This window comes from Arthrobotrys flagrans (assembly GCF_004000055.1).
Source record: "Arthrobotrys flagrans strain CBS H-5679 chromosome Unknown unitig_15, whole genome shotgun sequence".
NCBI classification, from domain to species: domain Eukaryota; kingdom Fungi; phylum Ascomycota; class Orbiliomycetes; order Orbiliales; family Orbiliaceae; genus Arthrobotrys; species Arthrobotrys flagrans.
The window spans coordinates 3,553,094-3,572,246 of record NW_027137545.1 but is presented as its reverse complement, the minus strand read 5'-3'; the positions used below and the strand labels follow the sequence as shown (position 1 = coordinate 3,572,246).

At 47.2% G+C, this 19,153-nt stretch overlaps 6 protein-coding genes across 7 annotated transcripts; 4 read left to right on the top strand and 2 right to left on the bottom strand.

Annotated features, from left to right (window-relative positions):
• Positions 1–591: 591 nt before the first annotated feature.
• DFL_000918 (uncharacterized protein) lies at positions 592–1,806 on the top strand (the record flags this gene model as incomplete). Its single annotated transcript, XM_067639027.1, has 6 exons — positions 592–616; positions 729–842; positions 911–935; positions 998–1,042; positions 1,109–1,335; positions 1,400–1,806. The coding sequence occupies 6 exons, from the start codon at positions 592–594 to the stop codon at positions 1,804–1,806; spliced, it is 843 nt and encodes a 280-aa protein (XP_067495476.1).
• A 1,269-nt stretch (positions 1,807–3,075) lies between these two features.
• Positions 3,076–3,960, bottom strand: DFL_000917 (uncharacterized protein; the record flags this gene model as incomplete). Its single annotated transcript, XM_067639014.1, has 1 exon — positions 3,076–3,960. The coding sequence occupies one exon, from the start codon at positions 3,958–3,960 to the stop codon at positions 3,076–3,078; it is 885 nt and encodes a 294-aa protein (XP_067495475.1).
• A 913-nt stretch (positions 3,961–4,873) lies between these two features.
• On the top strand, positions 4,874–10,855 carry DFL_000916 (uncharacterized protein; the record flags this gene model as incomplete). 2 transcript variants are annotated; one of them, XM_067639002.1, is made up of 7 exons in its annotated part: positions 4,874–5,794; positions 5,938–7,255; positions 7,853–7,943; positions 8,012–8,038; positions 8,114–8,119; positions 8,189–8,253; positions 8,361–10,855. In XM_067639002.1, 7 exons carry the CDS (start codon positions 4,874–4,876, stop codon positions 10,853–10,855), a joined length of 4,923 nt encoding a protein of 1,640 aa, XP_067495473.1. The 2 variants fall into 2 exon arrangements, with proteins under 2 accessions (XP_067495473.1, XP_067495474.1); XM_067639003.1 differs by having other exon boundaries at positions 5,848–7,255.
• Positions 10,856–11,495: 640 nt separating this feature from the next.
• On the top strand, positions 11,496–12,762 carry DFL_000915 (uncharacterized protein; the record flags this gene model as incomplete). Its single annotated transcript, XM_067638991.1, has 7 exons — positions 11,496–11,654; positions 11,734–11,766; positions 11,867–12,046; positions 12,122–12,146; positions 12,208–12,283; positions 12,369–12,610; positions 12,695–12,762. 7 exons carry the CDS (start codon positions 11,496–11,498, stop codon positions 12,760–12,762), a joined length of 783 nt encoding a protein of 260 aa, XP_067495472.1.
• A 2,383-nt stretch (positions 12,763–15,145) lies between these two features.
• On the top strand, positions 15,146–17,465 carry DFL_000914 (uncharacterized protein; the record flags this gene model as incomplete). Its single annotated transcript, XM_067638980.1, has 8 exons — positions 15,146–15,248; positions 15,345–15,398; positions 15,453–15,526; positions 15,609–15,732; positions 15,808–15,812; positions 15,877–15,991; positions 16,066–16,717; positions 16,787–17,465. 8 exons carry the CDS (start codon positions 15,146–15,148, stop codon positions 17,463–17,465), a joined length of 1,806 nt encoding a protein of 601 aa, XP_067495471.1.
• Positions 17,466–17,860: 395 nt separating this feature from the next.
• Positions 17,861–19,065, bottom strand: DFL_000913 (uncharacterized protein; the record flags this gene model as incomplete). The annotated part of the gene is made up of 3 exons (XM_067638968.1): positions 17,861–18,758; positions 18,812–18,893; positions 18,966–19,065. The coding sequence occupies 3 exons, from the start codon at positions 19,063–19,065 to the stop codon at positions 17,861–17,863; spliced, it is 1,080 nt and encodes a 359-aa protein (XP_067495470.1).
• Between the last annotated feature and the right edge of the window lie 88 nt (positions 19,066–19,153).

Sequence of the window (19,153 nt, the reverse complement as noted above, 5' to 3'; positions counted from 1 at the left end):
TAAAATACAAAGAACATGTATCGATGCGTTTGAACAACACAAGACTAGTGTTTGAGATGGAATCGAAGGTTTCCGATAGAAAGCAAGGGCTACACCATATTTAAAATCTAGGCTTTAACTTGAAGCTATGAAAACTTGGGGGTCTTTCACGCTTTAAATTCAGCTTTGGGCTAATAAAAATGCAACACGGACGGGTCCGTCCGCGCGTTGTCCCAAATATCCGCATATCTGCGAGATAGTCTCGAGGCTGGACGCCGTCTGCGAGATAAAGCATCAAAATATTTAGCCACATGCACGGTCCGAGGAGCTTGACGCATCCGTAAACATTTTATCGTTTCGAAAGGAAGTTGCCGGGTAAGCATTATTATTTTCCCTTCTAAAATTGTAGAACATTGTATCGTTATCCTGGTCTTGTACTAGTAATTCGAATATTCGAATCCGTTTAACTAGATAGCGATTGGCATTCTTTCATTCATTCTCTATCCTACAAAATCTTCGCCAGAGTACCCATTTTTATCATAGAAGCGATAGCCTTATATAAAAGGTCCCAGAAGCTTCAATACGTTACCAGCAAGTCCTGGATTTACCGTTATGTCAGTAGATTTCGGCCCGGCAGGTATACCCTTCATGACAGAAAAGGAGTACAATGAAACATTTGAAATCCACAAAAATTCGTGTTCGGCGTCAGCCTGGAACCCCCCGGTACTGGGGTTGTGAGAGGTAGGCAGGCGCACTTCTGGGCGCTGGTATCATTGTTACCGCTATTGTGATTCCGCTAAGGGTGCTCAAGACGAATCGATATCCGTCTTATTCCAGACTTGAATACTCTTTGGTAGAGACTTGTTAGTTGCTCTACTCTCCCGGATCTCACTCTTTGGGGGACGGTTTTACTAATTTCCTCCACCATTAGACAGCGGGGAAGACTTTTTCGATTCGTAAACATATCTTTGATCCCAACTATCACAAAGAAAAGACTGGGTGTACCAGAGGTATCTAGATCTGGCTATGGAAATGGAACCGAGGCGACCGATGGGTTTACAAAGTAAGAAGCAACCCATGGCCCGCATATACAAAACAAGCTAAAAAGCAAATTGCTAACCAATGTTAGTTATGTAACAAAGGAAGGCGCAAAATGGTCTAACTTGACGTATGCTACCTCGAACCAGGCCATCATACGAGTGCTACCCAAAGATGATACCGGTACCGCCGGACGCCCTACCGTCAAGATTCTGTCTAGGCAGCGGTATACACACGGCCTATTTATTTTTGATATCGGACACGTTCCATATGGATGTGGTACTTGGCCGGCAATATGGATGTCCGATACAGAACCAGGTAAGGTCTATCCCTTTAAAATTTCAAATCTAGCACAAATCCTTAAGTCTAACCAATCCGTCAGATATCTGGTCGAAACACGGCGAGATAGATATCATCGAAGCAGTGAACCAAGGCAACAAAGGAGCTCAATTCACCCTACACACTACAGATGGGTGTGAAATGGGCGTTAAAAGAAAACAGACCGGGAAAGCGTTATCGAACAACTGTCTAAACAGCACCAATTACAACATGGGTTGCGCCGTGCGAGGGACGCCGGCTTCATATGGCGAAAAGTTGAATGGTAACAAGGGAGGTGTCTACGCTGTGGAATGGAGAACCGCAGGTATTCGCATGTGGCTCTTCCCTAGAGACCAAACTCCTCCAAATATCGAACTTGGGAAACCGGAACCATCTGAATGGGGTACTGCAACGGCGGACTTTCCCCCACGAAATGTGATATCAATTCGCACCTCAAGAATCACAGGCTAATCATCAATATATCCCTTTGTGGTGATTGGGCCGGCGCACCGCCGATTTATAGCGAGGAGTATGGTTGTCCGATAGAGTGTGCAGAGTACGTGAGTCTGTGCTCGAGGCGTTTGAGGACGCTTACTGGGCCATCAATAGTATCAGAGTCTACACTGCACCGAGTTCATGATAAATTATTCGGAAGTTGAAGTTGAAATTAATTTTCTGTGCATTTGAGCTCTTGCATATCTTGGGCATTTTGCGGCATTGTAATGTAAGGCTGATAAACTTATCGAAATAGCTATAATTATATCAGGGGTCGAAGACCGTCAGGAACCGTGCACGTAGGTTTCCACATTGCCTAAACACGAATACCAGCGTCGAGTAGCTTCAGGCGCTCCTATTGGGATATTTAAAACCTTCGATGCCATGATCCGTCTTCTTAGCCTGACAATACTTCTTCTTCTGCTTATAAAAGACATCCTTTGTGTTCTTGTGGGATTTACGAAAGGTATCGAGCTTCCGAGCAAACAATATGAACAGATAGAGGGATAATCAAAAACGCACAGCATACATCCGCGGCGAACCTGGGACCCAGAAGGGTGGGGCACCGAGAATGCTATCAATCTATCGAATTTGAAACTAGGTGAGCCTATACCCCCAATAACCCCGAGTTTCCACATGAAATAATATAGGGGTTGGATCAAGAGTTTAAAGAATATATAGACCCAAATTGGGAGATGTTTATGTACGAGCCCGACTGTAGTGGAATTGGGATCATGGGATCCCGAGTATACTTCTAAGAGTGCCAGATATTTGGTATGGTATGCTCCCGTATAATTTCTTATTGTCACGGGGGCCGGATCTTACAATTGATACAAATGATGTACTGGGCCGTGGTAGCCAAGGGCGGTATATAAACTGGATTGAGGGAGAATACTCAAACTATCGACGAAATCTAATGAAGCGGACAGTGTTGGCATATATGACAGTGGGTGAAGCCGTGCAAGACCTTGGGGCCCTCTATGATGTTAATTTTGTCGGCAATGCAAAGGCACGGGATATTGCCAAAAGTATATGGGGGATGAGAATATTGAGAGGCCAAGTGTAAATTAATTTGAGCTAATAGCCGCTGCACTGACTTGACTACCCTAAGAGCGTGGTATTTTTGGGAATACATGTGTTGTTTGGCCTCCTAGAGCATCAGAGTATCTCTTCGAATTCTCACAAACGCTCTACTGGTCTCGTTGATACCACTTTCTACCGTTATTTTCAAAAGCATTCGAGGGCTTAACGATGCCAAAATCTGCCGATGGTATAGTCGTACAAAGCGGAGGCCTGTAGATAAGTTGAATTCGCAATGAATTCTGGCAGCGTAAGCGGGACGTTCCGCTTCTCCCATCCTTCTCGATAAGGGAATCTCTCTTCTTCAAATATCGCCTTGACATACTCGAATGGGACTCTGTCATACTCTGTGACGGACTTCGCGCCCCAAACGGACATAACAAGGGCGACCTCTCCGAAAGCTATAATTGCCTCACGGAGGCCGAAATTGAGCTTCGAGTTTTCTCGTTTTTGTTGCTCTAGGCGTCTATTTCGAAACTGGGCGAAATCTTGGATAGTGAATATCTTTCCGCCTTTCCCGTCGTCAGAAGCAGAAGCCAAAAGGTCATGCAAGAGATCCGATTGAATTGTTGTATTATCTCCTTGCGCAAAGTCTCTTCGTACAAGCGATACGTCGTGTTCCACAGCGCCGTGACGGTTCAGCTGGTCAAGGTTGAGTACTGGTTCACCCTTTTCGTTGACTTGGCCTGGGTCTCGCAATCCGATTCTAGATTCGGAATTTATCGTGGGAAGTCCGGGGATCTTGTTAAAGAATCCATGGAAATACCCTTGTGGTGTTTCTCCCCTGTCTTCAGCTCCCTGACTTTCGCCCTCCCTAGTATGAAGTGTAAATGGTGGCTTTGTAAGGCCGAAGGCAACGTCTGGGCCTAAACCGAGTTCTTCTTGGAATGCTTTCATGATATCGTCAGCAGTAATATTGCGACCATCTCTTGCAATGAACCCATGATTCGCGAGGGAGTTGATAATAGGACAGGGTCCTCGCAAATCTGTGACTTCAGGGTGCTTCCATTCGCCTCGTTTTAGGGGAGTCGGGGTTTGAATGTCCGCCATAATGGAGTTCAATCGTTATGAGTTGATGAAAGGAATGTGGATGATATGATTTGTAGAATCTTTTTTGAGATAATTTAACTGCTCAAGGATAGCAGCCCTATATATCAGCATACAAAGGTGAAGTAGGCGTCCAAGTTAATAGCCTCCCACTGAATATCTAGGTACTGAACCACTTCCATTGATGAGGATTCCCGGCGTCTTTAAGTAGCGGGGAGATACACAAACGGCTCCAATAACCAGCCTAGGTTGGTCAAAGCTTGCTCTGGCTGAACCTGGCATGCATGATTAGCATGCATTCCCACGAGCTAACAAGTAGCGGAAAGGGCCAGTATGCACCATATGCGATACATTGTAACATTATTTGACATGCACCATGCATAAGCTGACAATCCCTCGTTCGTAACTGGTTAACTGATCTAGCTTGGCTCTAAGAGCTTCGCAATTCAGACACGGCACACCAAAGGCATTGCATTAAGAGCGAACTTCCGGCCTGTTGTAGTCATTACTGGGGCCTTAGTACTTTCTGATAATAATAATGTTTCTGAACTAGGGTCGTCAAGGCTGTTCCGGCTAACGGCTTACATACGCACACCAAGGCCTCTGTTGGGGAGCACTGGAATCGATGGATGTCATCAAGAGTCTGAACTGAGTCCTTGACATTCGTCATCTGTAGTCTTGTGAGATTTTGGCACCAGAAGCTCCATAATTCCTGACTAAGGCGGCAGGAGCTAGTTAAAGATGGATGGATGCGGGGATGTGGGCCAAGATTCAGAGCGAAGGCACGACCTCAAACCCGACTGCAGCATGCGGGCGGGTGGCATGATTACATTGCATTCGACATGAATGTCGCTTTGATGTCGATAGGATTGTCTCATTCCTGTACTTGTTTGATGTAGATGCCGATATCAAATTGATGCGGGTGGACTGTCGACAATGGAAGCCATATGCCGAGGCCAAGTGTCGCTGGGGCAACCACCAACCAGAACATAACAAATCTCACAACACCACAACGAGCATCTCCATCCTTACCTTCGACACCATCTACAAAGAAACCTCCGGCTTCACCACCAACCTTATCATCGACCACCCCTTCCGAAAAAGCCCCATAGGCCGTCTGGTTTCAAATAACTTCGACCCAGCTAACGTTCCCGACCTTAGTCGTCCGAATATTCGCGACGATAGGCCTCCCACATCACCTACCTGCCCAATGGCTGCACCATCTAGCCCCTCCAAGATGGTTTCTTCCACCAATCTTTCTCTATCTAATTCGAGTCCCTGGAGACTCAAGGTGACGGTAGAAGCCGAACCGGATAACGACATGTTCCTCGACCTCGCCGCTGAAGAATCCCTGACGAACCAGATCCGAAAGCCAAAGGCTTCAAGATCCCGACTCGTCTCGAAACCTGTCTCGAAACCCGAGATACCTCCCCGCAAGGCGAGAGAAGATACCGCCATGAGCGAGGATTCGCTGGGTCTCGACAATATCAGTGGGATCTTTGCAGCCGATCCGACACCAGCTCGACCACCGGTTACGCCTAAGAGGCCATTATCGGAAGTCTCCAAGACCCTGAACACCGTCATCGTACCCTTGAAAGGATCCGAGCCGAAGCAGAAACCACCTAAAAGGAAAGCAACTCCGGCCCGTAAAAAGGCGAAAGAGGTCGATCTGTCTATATTGGAGTCAGAGATCGCGCAACCATCGACTACGACGACACCTAAGAGAGGACGTGGTCGGCCCAGGAAATCGATAAATAATTTGGCCGAAGTGGCAGCAGGGGTAGTTCGCCGTGGTAATGGAAGTAGGAAGGATGTCCAAGGGGACAACATACACCAGGTAAGGATGAACGTGCCAAAGCATTTGGGCTAGACATACTAACCCGGTGCTAGAACGGCACAGACATCGAACAAGCTCGTCCACAAACCCCTATCGAGGACACGTTCCATATGCCATCACCCCCAAGCTCACCAATTTCACAGACCTTAGGCCGAAACGGAATGCTTTCAGAGCTCCCCTTGGATGATCAAAATGATCTTTCAATCATGGCGAGCGAAGGTTTCTCAATGATAGCCCCCAGACACACGACATCTATAGAAGCCCCAGTAGGCTTAACTACTCCACGGCCGACGCCAGAAATAGAGGATCATCACGTCGAAGAATCGACTCCATTCTTAGAACCGTCTGTAGAACCCCGCCCTCGCCAAGACGAAGGCCCTATCGCAACGAGCTCCTTACACACTACAGCCGTTGAAGAAGAAGCTGTCGAGGACGGCGTCACGGAAGAAACCGCTTCTCTCTCTCTGAAGCCTGGGTCTCGAAGACGAAGAAGTTTGCGACTCTCATCGAAACCAACAGTCAACGCTCTAGCAGAACCACCTGCTAGGAGCTCTAAGGTTATTGAAAGATTTCGCGAGCTTACAAACAATGCTACAAAAGCAAATGAAGCTTCACTCCCTGGCCCTAGAGATGAAGCATCGAGTTTCAGAAGATTTCTGCAAACTGAGCCTGATAAGATTGTGCCTGGGACCTATGAAGAATCCACCGTCTACTTTGCACATAAGAAACCCGCTCAAAGTATAGACAGGAGAAGGCAAACACCGGCTAAAAAATCACGGTCTGGTATCATTGAACCTGCAGAAGAAGGAGGAGGATTTGGGAATATCCTTCCGGAACATCTTCTCCCACCAGCAAAATCTGCCGGTAAAAAGAGGGTAGAAATTAAAAAATCCACTCCAAATATCCGGGCCGCAGTTGCTGCTCCTCCTCCTCCAAAAGAAGTCCTAGTGGCGCGGCCGGTGACTTCGGATGCATTCGATGATGAAGGGAGATCTGTACGATGGCACGAAGATGTTGTGGGCGGAAGCTTCTCCCTTAATTCGAGCTCCATGGAACGGCCCGAACCCGACGCTCCCCAACAAGAATCCACCCACAGATTGCTCGAGAATGAGATTATCGTCGAGCCATTCCGACCTCATGCCGGAAGGCTGAACGACGGAACCCATATGCCCTTGGTTGTTTCCAGATCATGGTCCAATCATTATTGGGCAGTTTTAACAAACTTGATGTACCCTAATACCAAATTGGTAAAAAGAAGCAAACGTTCAATGGCTAAATTGCATCCGGAGGAGTCAGCCGAGGAAGCTATGGAAAGAAGGCGAAGGATCCTGGAAACCTTCCCGAGGAACAACGAAGGACATTTGGTTTTATCTGAGCAAGACTCCAATATCATCGATGCTTTTGAGGAGCATATGAGACGAGAAATCTTAGGCGAAAAACAGGTCGCAGGCGAGGCCCGCCGTATGTGGGGTTTCTCCAGACATCAGATCAAAGAGGCGCTAATTGTCGTAAAAGTATCAAGACAAAGGCGGATTCAATGGATCGTTTCCGCCGGCGAAAGGCTTGAAGACTGGGGTCTTGCATGAACCCCACATGTCATCCCATATTTCATTTGTACAATGGCGTTCTTACAGGGGGGTGTCGGCGTCGATGGTATTTCTAGATCTTCATACTGGAAAGAGCGTGGCTTGTTAGATATGCCACGGCTACATAATCCCGTCTGCGAACAATAATAAGCTTTGCGGGTGTATTTGAACCTCGGGTAAAAAATGGTCCTAGAAACGTTATCAATCAACCTGAAGTGAGCTCGAACACGGAGCCTAGACTACCATGATGATGCACGCCAAGACGAGCCTAACATATTGCCGAGAAAATTAAAAGCATCAGTGCTGCAACACCTATTCAGCTCATGCACAGATCCTCCATTTTTATATTATGTAAAGATCTTATAATAACCCAAATTCCTCCGTAGGTGTTTATCCAGCATCGAACCATGGATTTCACCTATCCAGCCTCTTTTCCCAAACTAAAAAAACACTAATTAATTCCCGGTTTCAGCATCCGAAGTCAAATCCCCTGCACTTCGAGACCTGGGTACCCCCAAATCCGGACCTCGTATCTCGTATATTGGTGGCTTCAGCTGGGTAATGTATGTCCTGATCGCGGGAGCGGGGTAACATATGTAACTAGTACTTAAAGCCCTCTCATGATTCCTAGTCCCAATTCGAATTCTTCCGGCTTCCAGTAAAGCCCCGCTGGGCAGGGTCCTAGCCCAGATTATACCGATTTGCGTGATTACTACACACCTACACACCCCAGCGGAGCGTATGCTAAACCACATGGCTGTCGGCCCGGATGAGCAACTACTAAGGGCTTACTAAGTACTATGAATAGTAGAACGTCGGCTATTGAACCATGGATGGAGAAATGCCCAAGCACGAGCAAGCTCGTCTATCGAGGTTCTCGAACTCTCAATATATCACACGAAGTGACCCCCCATATAGTAACCGTAGGAACGGTCATTGCCAGGATACAAATGGGATAGAGCCTTTATCGGGGCCTATAGCGGCCAACGATCCCGAAGTTGATTTGCGAACTGGACCAATGGATGCATATGATGGAATCAAGCCTAGGCAGGCTTTATATACGACCACCATTGGGCTGCCACGGAGGCATAGCTTTTCGTCCCCAGAAAGGTCCAATCCAGTCACTAAGCGGAAAAGAACATACCTCCAATCTTGTGACCCTGATTCAGAGTCCAGATACCCCTTCTCTCGCATCAAAATCGCCAGAAAAGCTTCGCATCCTGCTAAGATGCATACGCCTGGGCAAAGAGTCAAGCTTCTCGACTTGCCTTCGGAGCTACTGGCCAACATTATCGTCTTCGTTATCGAATCACCCCCACCTGGAGAGCAAACCTTCTTATCAAAAACTGCTTTCGCACAAGGATCTGTCCGTCGATGGACTCTTGACACGATACCTCACCGTGATGATAGTATCTTTGACATTGTTGCTATATTAAACATGGATAATCACAACAACCGCTATGAGACCCCTCAAAACAAAGACGAAGCCTTCTATCCTAGTAGGATGCTCAACTCGCTAGCGAGTACCTGTCAGAAACTGAGGAAGTTTGTTAGGTTGAAAGAGTGGGATGCACGATTTTGGCGGCCAGCTGCAAGGCTTTATTATCACTTGACCTATTACCCAAAGGTTTTACCTGATAGCTTGGACCTTATCCAGGGCTTCCTGCCTATAAACCAAACATCATGGAGAAACTTCTTGACTTGTACGATTCACTATGTCGATACAAGGAGAAGAGGGGTGGAGAGTTTTGGAACAAAGGCCGGTTGCAACCCTGCCATTACATGGAAAGATTACCAGGCCGAGCTGAGCAGAAGTCATGAGTCTTCGTACCGACACCGAAGTCTCATCATGCTGTGCCGGCAGCCCGGGCCAGATCTTTTTGACATCTCTTGGGATGCTGCAACTGAACGATATACAATAGCAATGGGACTGAATGGAGGCGAATTATATGCCTCGGTTGACAAAAGTGGTGTGTTTACTCGTGGAGAGGCCCTTCGATCAGATCTTATTCGGAGCCGTCGAGGCCTATTTCCAGCAGATGTTCTCGAAGTCAAAAACGACCGATTCGGTATTGTCAAAATTGGAACAAGTAGGCTCAGCTCCGTGACTGGTCCATCATCCTCCCAGAGTAGCCGTCTCGATCGGACCTTCCAGGACGTGCTACGCTGGGATCTATCATGTGTACCCGAGGTCCTCGGGGACGAAAAGGCAAGAATCGCAAGATGTGCTTCGTGGGGTGAATATCTCTGTTTTACACTGTTCAAGCAAAACTTTGCGGACCCGACGGCACCATTTCTGGATCCAGAGGAAGATAGCATGGTTTACTGCATTAAAGCAACATCTGGTGCAGATTCAATTAACCCTCACACCTATGTAGGAAACTATCGCAGCGAGCTTCTTTGGTGTCATGACTTCAAAATGGCTCCCGAAAAGACAAAGGACGGGAGGACACTCGAGCCAGCTGTCTGTCAAATCGCCCTCTCAAAATCATATGCAGCAATCCTCCTCCGCTGGAATAGTAACTCTGTTATTAAGCGGATCGTTAACGATAAACGGCAACTCTATGTCATCGACCTTCGAACACAAGATGTAGTTCGCTGCTTTAACCTCCCAGCGTTCGAGTGGGACTTTCGGCACACCGATATGGGCGAGGAGTACAAGCAGATCCGACTCGAGAAGCTAACTGCACTGTACGATGATACAAAGGCAGTCCATCGAGGGACTCGAGTCCATGATGATAAACTTACCCTGTTGGAATATGATTCCCATGAGAACCCAGAGCACCCACCAGCCAAAATCATAACCGGAAGCCACGACTATTGCAACTGGGTCTGGAACCTCGATCAAGAATCCGATCGTGAACCATTCATAGTCTTGGATGATTTCTATTGGGACACAGACACCAACGGGCAGTCTGGGCAAAAGCAGGCCTTGAAGGGTACCAAGTGGAACAAGTTCAAAGAAAGAGCTGGATGGTGGTGCTCAACCCCAAATCAGGTGCTTGACTTTTGGCACGATTTTTCCATCACGCCAGATGGCAGATTTTTTGCCGCCATACGAGCTGGACGGACATTTATATGGGACCTAAACGAGAAAAGGCCTACGATTAGAGGCTATACGTCCGAACTTGAAGACGAAGGTATAGCCTCCAGCTCACGAGGTTCATATAGACCGGACAAGTCACTTGAGCACTATCTTGGTCGTCCGACTGAAGCATGTGACCATCGTCATGGCCATGCATTCCTACGCTGGTTTGAATACAGGAACAGAGTCCCAGAGCAAGGGCTTTGGATGGTATTCGATGATTGGTCAGTGGTATACCTTGATCGAAACGATATTCTTGAGGCATGCGGTCTACCGCATCGAGAGTGGCTATTCTCAGAAGACGACTTTAAGGCCATTGATTCGAGCATACCAACGGCGGGGTTGGTGACTGTAGACGACGGAGAAGAAGATGAAGATATAGAGGGGTAATTACGGTCTCATGCACGGTGCAACGGTACTGTACAGGCCTTGGCAGTCTAGTTCAAAGTATATCATCCATACACTTTTTTAAAAAAAATATCTGACGGAGGAGTTCTGGGGGGCGTGCATAAGCATACAGCATGTATTCCTTATATTTCAGCGTAATGAAATCATGAATCCTAGGTAATTTGGGTCTTAGACTCGAATACATGTGTACAGCGGGTGCATTGATTGCGTCGAAGCAAAAGAAGTTAGTAACTTTAAACAGAAAGCCTCGTGCAGGCTTATCTCAAGGATAGATGATATGATTCAACGCCTTAAAACCCTCATAGCCAAAATCCGGTGGGATGATTTATGTCGCACGAGTTTTTGACTAGACTAAGGACTTAAAGGAATGACGTATGGATTTCAACGGCTATGCCACAAGCGACAGCTAACAGTGCATTCCACTGCGGGGAACACACCTGCATGACAACATATCCTAGCTTTGCGCTATAATTTTAAACCCGAGGGCGGAGGCTAAAAGTTTCTACTATTAAACAATTTTGTAATCCCTCAGTGAGGAGTAAATCCAATCCAGTTCAACTTTAATTTTTCTACATCACAGAGGGGAAACCTTAAGGCGCGCTGCTTGCAAAAAACCACAACAATGGCCACCACCGCTGTAACTGCTGCGGCCACTGCTGCGGCGGCTCCAACAGAAACTACTACGGAAACTACAACAAAGCCTAGCACGATAAAAGTGTTGGTCGTGCTTTCTTCCCATGAGCGCTTGGGAAATACTGGGAAGAAAACGGGGTGGTATCTTGTATGTGGTCTTGATCGGTTACTGCGGGGTTTCAATCGAGGGGTACTTTGGATGTCATGACTGACTCGAAACTACGCAGCCCGAATTCGCACACCCATATTACGTGCTTGAGGTACTTCCGCCCTTCGCCGATAAACATGAGTTACACGAAAACATGTACGGTCGCGGAAGAAGAGACACTGACAGGATCTTAATGTTATCACGTCCGTTAGCCACACGCTACTTTTACAGTCGCATCACCGAGGGGTGGTCCATCGCCACTTGATCCTAGCTCCATCGAAGCTTTCAAGGATGACCCGCTGTCGCAGAAGTTTTTGGCCGAGAAAGAGGAACTCTGGACAAATACGGAGATGTTGTTCAAGTTCTTAGGAAAGGCGAATTTGTTCGATGCTGTTAGTACCCGCGTAATTGTTTTCGATGATTTCCGTTACTGGGTTATTAAAGCTAACGTAACTATCTTACCACAGCTCTTCTATGTTGGTGGACACGGACGTAGGCAGTTGAATTCTTTGATATAAGCTTCTTGGACTAACAGCCATCGATCGAATCTCAGCCATGTTCGATCTCGCCATCGATGCGACATCCCAAGCCTTAATCAAGGAATTTTACGAAAAGGGCAAGATCATCAGGTAAACAAACCCCCTCGCACGTGCCATTTCTCTCCTTTTTTGAAAGGAGAAGAGAAGTAACATAACTCCAACGAAAACCTCACAGTGCCGTCTGCCACGGCCCAGCCGTTTTTGTCAACGTAAAGCTCACAGACGGCGAACACATTCTCCAAAACCAACCCGTTACTGGCTTTTCCAACTATGAGGAAGATACGGTCGGGCTAAGCGAGGCTATGCCATTCTTGCTTGAAGACGCTTTGGATAAAGCCAGCCACGGGAAGTTCGAAAAGGCGGACGTGCCTTGGGCGGCACATGTTGCCGTCGGGAGAGGTGGGAGACTCATTACCGGTAAGTGATATTTATGTTTGAAGACTGTTATGATATCATGTTGGGTTTTTACATGAACTGATGACGACGGGACGGTTACGACAGGGCAAAATCCGGCTTCCGCGACGCCCCTTGGGAAGGAATTATTGAAGCAGTTGGGGATCAGTGCCTAAAGTTTCAGCGGATGACTTCTTTTCTTAATTGGATTGGAACAAAACAAAACAAAACAACAGGCTCGGAGTTCTGGCGTTAAGTGCGCAGGCTGGTTTACGATACAAAGTTAATACCTAGGTACAGGCATTGTTTGTGACATCGGCATTTTGGTTTTTTCATTTTTATATGAAAGGAAAGGGCAAGTTATCCTTTAAGAATATGAGACGTAATAGGAAAATGTGATACTACAATTTTCATTTCCAGTTATTCATAAATAATGGTAAAGGTGCGATAGTGATGCATTTGAAATTCTCAGTTCGTTCTATTATAAGATACAGTAACAATTGCCCCTTTCGCCGGAATTCTCCCCGTTTTGAAGATTCCGAGGATATCTCCGTGGTTTATATTTAGACTTATGTATGCAGGGCCGTTCGGGGCCATCTATAGTTATCCAACCTCACGGGTAGTTATCATCAAGCGGAGAGCCCCGTGCTCACGGGACAGGCGTTATATTGTGCAATACAATTTCCCTAATACTTGGCCAAGTATGTATAGCCGTGTGCACGGGTCCGGTTTATAGATTTAAGGGTACTTAGCTATGCTGTTCGCGGCAAGTGCGTCTCAATTACTATCATCCAAGTAAACGAATAGCGAGCATGGCATGGCTACCTGTCTGAGTATTAACTAAGACCAGGTGCTGCCTGAGAATCAGAGATCTTTGCTATTCCGTTCTATTCTCTATTCCTTTGAAATTCCCAAAAATCCACTCTCCGAAATATTTTTCCCAGAGTTCCTCCAGTATCTGTAAAAACCCTTCCTTACCGGTATGTACGACGTGACAAGGAAGGGGTACCCCGGAGATTTCGATGGGTGTTTGTCCCATAAATCGAATCGCACCCATCTCGTATTTCTCAGCGAAGCAATATAATAGATCGCTATATCAAGTGAAATATCCATGTCTTGTCACACCCGAAAACCCGGGAAGCCGAAGAACTGCAGGCGCAGGGTATGGCTTGTTTTCCCTCCTGTCAAGATCAAACCCTTGACAATAAAAGTGCTCGAAAGTGTTCTGGGCCACGGGAGCTCGACGGGTAGCTACGTGTACTTGCATGTTTGAACACTGTCAAGATTCAAGCTGTCTTGAGATCTTGTAAGATGTGTGGAATATCGCATGTCGCCTGTTTTAGTCGATGCCCTAGCTTGAAGCTGTACTCGAGATCCCGGGCCGAAACACAAATTTTATGTGAATCAGGTGGACAAGCTATTGATGCAAGTACGGGGGGATAGAGATTAAATACCAGGTGGTCTGGTAACCAAGTCTGTTTACCAAGGCCGACGTATACAGGTCGTAAACGGTTCAAAACCAACCTCGGAGGCGTCTGATGGGTGGAGCCCCCTTGCTTCTCTCCGAAGCGAGCATTGCAAGCCCGGCTTTGTTTCCCGATATATATATATATTTTTCCATTCCCACTGCTTGTGGCCATTGGAAGTTACGATGCCTAGATGTTTTTGATCCTGTCGTCCATATGATCGATTAAGCTATTCGTCTGAGGGGGGGTTTAAAGCGTTGTATAAAAGTTGAGATGACCAACATGAAGAGCTACCAGTTCAAGGTTGCAATTGGGACTGTAGTTCTGTTGGGTTTTTGAAACAGCGCTTATGCAGGTCCAGCTCAGAAGAGACTTTTCCAACTAACAAATTTTCGTTAGTTATAACGAGGATGGGTCATGTTCGAAATTCGGCAGACGGTTTCGGATGCTGGTGATGACTGTTGGAAGCGATCAAGCATGCCCAGCACGCACGCACACCGGACGTCCGAAAAAAAGGAACCCCCTCGTCTAAAACCACTGCAGACTGGTCCTAGCTCCGCAGGATTCCCCACCAGGAACCGGAAGACCGATGTTGCAATTGAAGCCCTAATATCTGGCATGGATCCAGCTAGTCACATTTGTTCTTGCAGCCGGTTTGGGTTTCTAATCATTATTAAGTAATGACATAGAGACCAACCTAGTATCGTACTCCTAAATGTTGTGGCGTTTTTCAAATGGGGTTCGTCGCCGCCGCACAAGGTCTTCGACGGGTTCCCTTTGCCGTTACTTTAAAAGTATGCTCCAAGGAAGAAAAAAAAAAAGTTCCCATTGATGGATCGGGGTCAATATAAGACCCTGCTAAATTCCTCTAACTCTTGGATCTGCCCTTTTCTATAGGGGATTTTGGTAATCTGATCAGTGGAAGTTATGAATTCGAACCCATAGTAGCTAGAAGTGTTCCATATCTGAGCTGTCGCCAGTCGGAATTTTTTTCTTCTTTTCTTTCTTCTTCCTCTCCTCCCTTTCACCTACCTAAAAACAACCTTCCCTGACCTACCCGCACGCTAAGCTTCGGCTCCCAGCAGTAACAACAATGGCCGGCCGGCAACGACCAGAAGTCTTTCCTTCGACGGCGAGAGAAATCATCTGCGTTCTGACTTTGTGTTCTTCCGTTGCGACTTCAAGTCTCGGGTCCGGTATGTTTCACCTTTCTTTCTTTCAATTAATTATTATTATTATTACTATTATATTTTTTTCTTAAAACAAAAAGTCAAAAGCTAACATCGGGGCAGGTTCTCTCCAGGTGGCTCTCCCTAAAATCGGAAAATACTACAACATCGATGGAGGTTAGTGCTCTTTCTGACGTAGGGAAACCGAAGGGCATGTCTGATAATTCCCAGGGGATTTGACGTGGATCATTGCTTCTGGTACTTTGACCGCTGGTTCGTTCCTTCTGCTCTGCGGCTCTCTCTCGGTAAGTCCATTCCTCTTGCCAGATGTGTGCGACATCGTGTGTATTTCAAGGAATGTCTGCTAAACAATTCTCAACAAAACAGGACATCGTCGGTCGAAAACGTATGCTGTTCCTCAGCTACGGATGGTTTGCTCTCTGGAATCTCGCTGCTGGTTTTGCCAAAAGTCACATCCTGTTCGACATCTTTCGTGGCCTGGCCGGAATTGGTTAGTACTTCCCTATAAATCCAAGCTGATGTATCAGATGAAGGAGTCAAGCTAACATACTGCCTGCCTATGTAGGAACTGTGAGTTCGATCAAGACGACCCGGGCATGTTCCGCGAAACTAACAAGGGTGATGTTTCTTCCAGGCCGGAGCTATTCCTGCTTGTGTTGGAATTCTAGGGTCTACGTATCAACGGGGGACGAGAAAGAACAAGGCATTCGCCGTCCTCGGCGGCTTTCAACCTCTCGGCTACGTCTTTGGTAGGCTTGATTCCCTTCTATCACCAGGTCCAGCTGAGGAAGCCGCATGCTGACGATTGTGTTGATATCGATAGGTATTGTCACTGGTGGTATTGCAACCGAGTTCCTCTCATGGCAAGCTAATGTCTGGTTCCTGGCGATCTTGTACACTGCCATCACGATCCTTACCTGGTTCTTTGTCCCATCCGACCGAGAGCTTCTCGAGCATGCCCAAAAGCAGGAGCTTCGAGGTAATCAGATGAGTGGCATCCAGCAGTCCCAGGCCGTCGTCGTCCAGCAACCCATCTCGACCCTCCTTAAACAAGTCGATTTCATCGGAGCCTTTCTTGTTACTGCTGGGTTCGCTCTCTTTGTCTTCTCCCTCACTTCGGCATCCAAGGCATCCAGCGGATGGACTTCTCCTGAAATTTTGTCCTGTCTTATCATCGGAGTCGCACTCGTTTTCGCATTCTTGGGATGGCAGTGGTATGTTGGTCGTAAAGGTGATGAGTCCGGCGTCCAGCCGCTCATGCCGTTGTCTATTTGGAAGTACCCTAATCTCGGATTGGTAATGGTCATTGTTACACTCGGATTCATCAACTTCACTGGAGTTCTGATGTTCTGGAGCACACTTTGGTTCCAAGAGATCAACAAGGTTTCCCCGTTGGTGACTACAGCTCGCTACCTACCGCAAGTCATTGGAGGCTTCATTGTTAACGCTTTCGCCGCTTATACCCTACACATCATGTAAGTGATTCGTCTTTGTTGATAACTCTTCTCGGCATGACCTTGCTAAACCGGTTATACCGTGTGTAGACCTGGAAAACTCCTTTTGATCGTCGGCATGGTTTCTTTCACCGGTTCCACTTTGCTGTTTGCTCTCCAACCTGCGAATGTTTCTTATTGGGCTATGGCTTTCCCTTCTTTGTGTCTTTCGGTTATCGGTGCCGACCTCGTCTACATGGTTTCCAATCTTTTCGTCTCGGAATCTGTCCCAAATAATCTCAAATCTACCGCTGGCGCCGTCTTCAATACCGTTATCGCTCTGGCTAACACTATCGGTCTGGGTGCCGGTGCAGCAGTTGCCAATTCGGTTGCCAACCGCGGTCCCCATGCGGGTGAAAGCGCCGAGGATTTCACGGTCCGGACTTATCAATCCGCCTTTTGGTTTGCAACCGCCGCAACGGCAATCGCTACGATCCTTTGTCTGTTCGTGAAGGTTGGACGGCAAGGTCACGAAAAACCCGGTGACATCGAAGATTCCAATTCGGAAAACGGTGTCGACGGTGTCGTTGAGGGTGTGGCCGATGCTCATCAAAACAACGAAAGCGGGTCCACCGTTACTGCGGTCGAAGGACGAGAGAAGGGACTTGGAATTGACCGTCGTACTCCGATGCAATCTTTGTCCGTTTTGGATTTAGACGATAAGGGCACGACGGTTGTTCCACCCAGCCCGGTACAAGATGAAGAAATTGAGAAGAGAGGTCAAGTATGATTTATAACGGCGTTTTCCCCTCTGCCTTTCTAGTTTATATACACACCCGCGCCATTTTTCTTCCTTTCCTTATTATGAGGGACATATTACATGCACTGTATGCGCGAATGACTGTGCTTGTCACTGTTTTTCTTTTGATTTTCCCCCATTTTTTATTTTTATTTTTTATTTTTATTTTTTCCCTTTGCATGCTTAGAAGGGCATTTTGGAAACATCATTGCATTAGAAATGGCGTCTGTTTCTTTTTTGTCTATATCAAAACTATTATGATGGATGACTGATAATGGAAGATGGATGAGAAATAAATGAATAAACGTAATTATTACCAAATGCTCAAGATATCCATACTTGGTACCTACTTGAGTATACATGGACGACTTGGGTGGATATGTAGACTATACGGGTATAGCTTTGAGAGTGATGACGGTCCAACCAGGGGTAACGGCAGCGGCATTCTCAATGAAGCCGAGGGAGCCACCGGAAGTAACGGCAAAGGTATTCCATCCGAAGATGTTATTGCAAGTGAAAGCTCTACCGGGGTCGGCACCGATAGTACAAAGCCAGCTTTCCCAGGTAGGATTCGTATCGGCTTCGGCACGGAATGCCATGCCATTTTGACTCGGAGGGCGGAGGGAACAGCCCCATAGGATACCCGGGGGGTAAGTTGTCCTTATGCTGATTTTGTTGCCATTGTTCGGATGGAAGTAAATGACACTGGCTTCGTTTTGGTTCGGGGTTGCTCTGAGGCCTATGGCTGTAGGGCCCAAGTATTCGTACGTTTTTAGGTATTGGTTTGCATAATACGGCGGGCTGACGATTTGGAGGGCGAAGGCGGTGACGGTCTCGGTTGGGCCGCCGGTGACGGTCGTCTTTGAGATCGAAGGGAGGGTGAGAGTTGCGTCTGTCGTTGTTGAAGTTTCCGTTTCGATGGTGATCGAGGTGGTGAGTGTTATCGTAGATGTTTCCGTGATGGTTGAGGTGGTTATCGGGATGGGAGCGGTGACCGTGGAGATCGTGGAGACTCCGATGCAGGAGCAGGCGCTTGAGTAGCGGATTGTGCCTGAGCACAAGGAGGCGTAGGTTGGGATTGTGTTACCGTGCTGGACGACGCAGTCACGTTTGAGGGGTTGGATGAAATTATTGAGTGTTATCGTTTCGGTGAAGGTCGTCGGGACGGTTTCCGTGAGGGTTGTCGGGGTGGAAGTGGTGAGGGTTGCCGGGACGGTGGTCGTGAGGGTGAGGCCGTCCGTGGAGGTTGTCGTCGTTGGGATGGTGACGGTTGTGTATTCCGTTCTTTGCATCCGTCAGCATCTCTTATACCCCATCATGGATATGATATAACATACGACACTGGGGGTGTGTAGGTTGTTCTCCAGTAGGAGAGACAGTCGTTGAGGCCTTGGTCGCCACGCTGGGTCGCCCGAACACCTATTCATATGTCAGCCTGATCCTTACTATCCGATGAAATAGAATAAAAGAAAGAATGGTAATTGTGATTACCTCGAAGACAATTGTCGGCATTGCAGGCAGCCCGGGGCAGGACGACCGAGGCAGACACGGAAGCTGCCGTCGAAGCCACCAAAAATACCACACTCTTCATTTTCATATTATCTTCTAATTACGATCCAACTATATTGTAGAACAAAAGGATATTCGGGACGAACTGAACAGAAGGGAAGAACACCCCT